The sequence below is a fragment of the Myotis brandtii genome, unplaced genomic scaffold (assembly GCF_000412655.1).
Source record: "Myotis brandtii unplaced genomic scaffold, ASM41265v1 scaffold621, whole genome shotgun sequence".
Lineage (NCBI taxonomy): Eukaryota > Metazoa > Chordata > Mammalia > Chiroptera > Vespertilionidae > Myotis > Myotis brandtii.
The window spans coordinates 4,022,431-4,025,278 of NW_005370372.1; the positions used below are offsets into that span (position 1 = coordinate 4,022,431).

General features: G+C 57.4%; 1 protein-coding gene across 1 annotated transcript in view; it reads right to left on the reverse strand.

Moving 5' to 3' along the window:
- Positions 1 to 926: 926 nt before the first annotated feature.
- Positions 927 to 2,848, reverse strand: part of SSPO (SCO-spondin) — a 21,703-nt gene continuing 19,781 nt past the window's right edge. The window contains 4 exon segments of the mRNA XM_014528179.1: positions 927 to 1,151; positions 1,385 to 1,516; positions 1,875 to 2,016; positions 2,358 to 2,506. Of these exon segments, the coding sequence (XP_014383665.1) occupies positions 982 to 1,151; positions 1,385 to 1,516; positions 1,875 to 2,016; positions 2,358 to 2,506 (593 nt within the window). The 3' untranslated portion in view covers positions 927 to 981.

Sequence of the window (2,848 nt, forward strand, 5' to 3'; positions counted from 1 at the left end):
ATTGGGATCCTGGCCCATCTGCCTTGAGGGTCCCAATGAGCAGAGGAGGGTGCTGGGAACTGCATGGGGCCACAGCAGGAGGAGCAGCAGGGGGCTCCCTGGGGGGGTGGAGGTGCCCAGCAGGCTCCGGAGCCCCGCCCTGACGAGGGTCACCAGGCCAAGCAGCAGGTGTGGGCCAGACCTTGGTGAAGACTCGCCCCGGCTCTGATCAGCTGTCTCCCCATGAGATCGACCATGTCCCTTGTGTCTCCTGGGCTTTGCTGGGTTCTGTGCTTGGGGTGAACATGCTCCATCTGAAGATACTTGTGAACACTGGTTTAAACGCTTTAAAAGTGATGATTTCTATGTTGGTCTTCAAACTTTTTCGGTTGACCTGGACATTCTTTGTCTTTCACATAGAAATCGTCACCATAAGCTTCCCGAAGTATACAATAACTTTCAACGGCACTTTTCTTCAAAATAAAGTAAGGAATTAAAACTTCCCACAAATGCTCTTTTTTTGGCATGAAATTTGACATTTTTAAGCATAAAAATATCTATGATGTTAACATCTTCAGAAAATTTGACATATGAAGTTTTGAAGCTTGTTATCAACACAAAAAAATAGCATACATATCAAATCGCATATATATCAACATATGTGTAACTCCATCTATTGAAAAAAATCCTTACTATTAACCGGTCCACCCAGTAGGTGTTCGATAAATAACACAAGAAACAGAGCATTCAATCACACATGAATCCTAAAGACCTTCTATGACCATTTCGCAAATGGAAAAACAGAGGCCCAGGGAGGCATGAACGTGACTGGCCCAAGCCACCTGCTGGTTGCTGGCAGAGCTGGGCCACCACCCCTGAGTTCAGCGCTCTCTCCTCAGTCAGCTGTACTGAAGACCCCCTCAGGGTCTCCCTGTCTCTAGCCCCATACCCTTGGCTCTGTCTCTGCCCAGGCCCCGCCTGTCTTCCCAGTCCCCAAGGAGGTCAGGCAGGGAGGACGCTCACCAGCAGGAGCATCCCGGGGTGGGGGCAGTAACAGCCAGGCAGGCAGCTCTGGTTAGTCCTTCCAGGGGCATTGAGCTCTGCACAGGAGGCAGGGCCCTGGGCACAGTCCAGCCACTGCTTGTCGCTGGGACATACACCAGGCATTGGGCCTGAGGACACAGAAATTGACAGCCCAGCCCAGACTCACTCAACTCTCCCCTGGGCTCCCAACCTGGGAGAGGTACTAGCTCCCGGTACAGCCGGGGAGGTCACAGGGCTGCACAGGAGCTCAGGGAGAGGGGTCCCTAGGGTGACAGGGAGGGGTTGACAGGGCCCTGGGTCAGGTGGGGATGAGAACTGAGGGCATGGGTGCAATGGAGAGGTGAGTCCCCAGGGCCCTCACCTGCACAGGGCTGCAGGCCACAGGTGGAAAAGTCCACAGGGCTGTTCGGGCCACTGCCGCGGGTGCGGTTCCGGAAGCCACCACCACAGGGCACGGAGCACGGAGACCAAGGGCCCCACTCCCCACTGGGACCTGGAGTTGCCCCTGGTCACTGTGGGCCCTGCCCTCTGACACCCAGCCCACCTTCTCCTCCCACCTACACAACTGGGCACTTTCTCCTCTGGATCCCAGACACTCTAGATCACCCCCTCCCTTCCCTCATCCATCCCTAGGGGACCTCACACCTTCTCTGGAGGCTCTGGGATTTGGCCTGAAGCAAGGCTGGCCTCAAGGGAGGTCCCCTCTCAGGGCTCCCTGGGGACATCTTTGTGGCATCTCTTAGGGAGGGCCCTTGGACCTCTCTTGGGGTGCACAGGGAGCGGGGGGATTTGACTGGAAGTGTTCTCATCTCCTCTCTGGAGGGTTCCTGGACCTCAGTCCCAGCACTTACCTTGACATGGCCGCAGGCTACAGAATTCAGCCTCCATATGGGGGCCCTAGCATGCAGCACCCACAAAGGCTGCCGGGGGCGCAGTGCCTGCCCGGAAACGCCACCGGATCCCTACGTTGCAGCTGCAGCTGCAGAGACTCCACTACTATTAACCAGTACACCCAGTAGGTGTTCGATAAATAACACAAGAGAACAGAGCATTCAATCAGACATAAATCCTAAAGACCTTCTAGGCCTATGACCATTTCACAAATGGAAAAACAGAGGCCCAGGGAGGCATGAACGTGACTGGCCCAAGCCACCTGCTGGTTGCTGGCAGAGCTGGGCCACCACCCCTGAGTTCAGCGCTCTCTCCTCAGTCAGCTGTTCTGAAGAACCCCTCAGGGTCTCCCTGTCTCTAGCCCCATACCCTTGGCTCTGACTCTGCCCAGGCCCCGCCTGTCTTCCCAGTCCCCAAGGAGGTCAGGCAGGGAGGACGCTCACCAGCAGGAGCATCCCGGGGTGGGGGCAGTAACAGCCAGGCAGGCAGCTCTGGTTAGTCCTTCCAGGGGCATTGAGCTCTGCACAGGAGGCAGGGCCCTGGGCACAGTCCAGCCACTGCTTGTCGCTGGGACATACACCAGGCATTGGGCCTGAGGACACAGAAATTGACAGCCCAGCCCAGACTCACTCAACTCTCCCCTGGGCTCCCAACCTGGGAGAGGTACTAGCTCCCGGTACAGCCGGGGAGGTCACAGGGCTGCACAGGAGCTCAGGGAGAGGGGTCCCTGGGGTGACAGGGAGGGGTTGACAGGGCCCTGGGTCAGGTGGGGATGAGAACTGAGGGCATGGGTGCAATGGAGAGGTGAGTCCCCAGGGCCCTCACCTGCACAGGGCTGCAGGCCACAGGTGGAAAAGTCCACAGGGCTGTTCGGGCCACTGCCGCGGGTGCGGTTCCGGAAGCCACCACCACAGGGCACGGAGCACGGAGACCA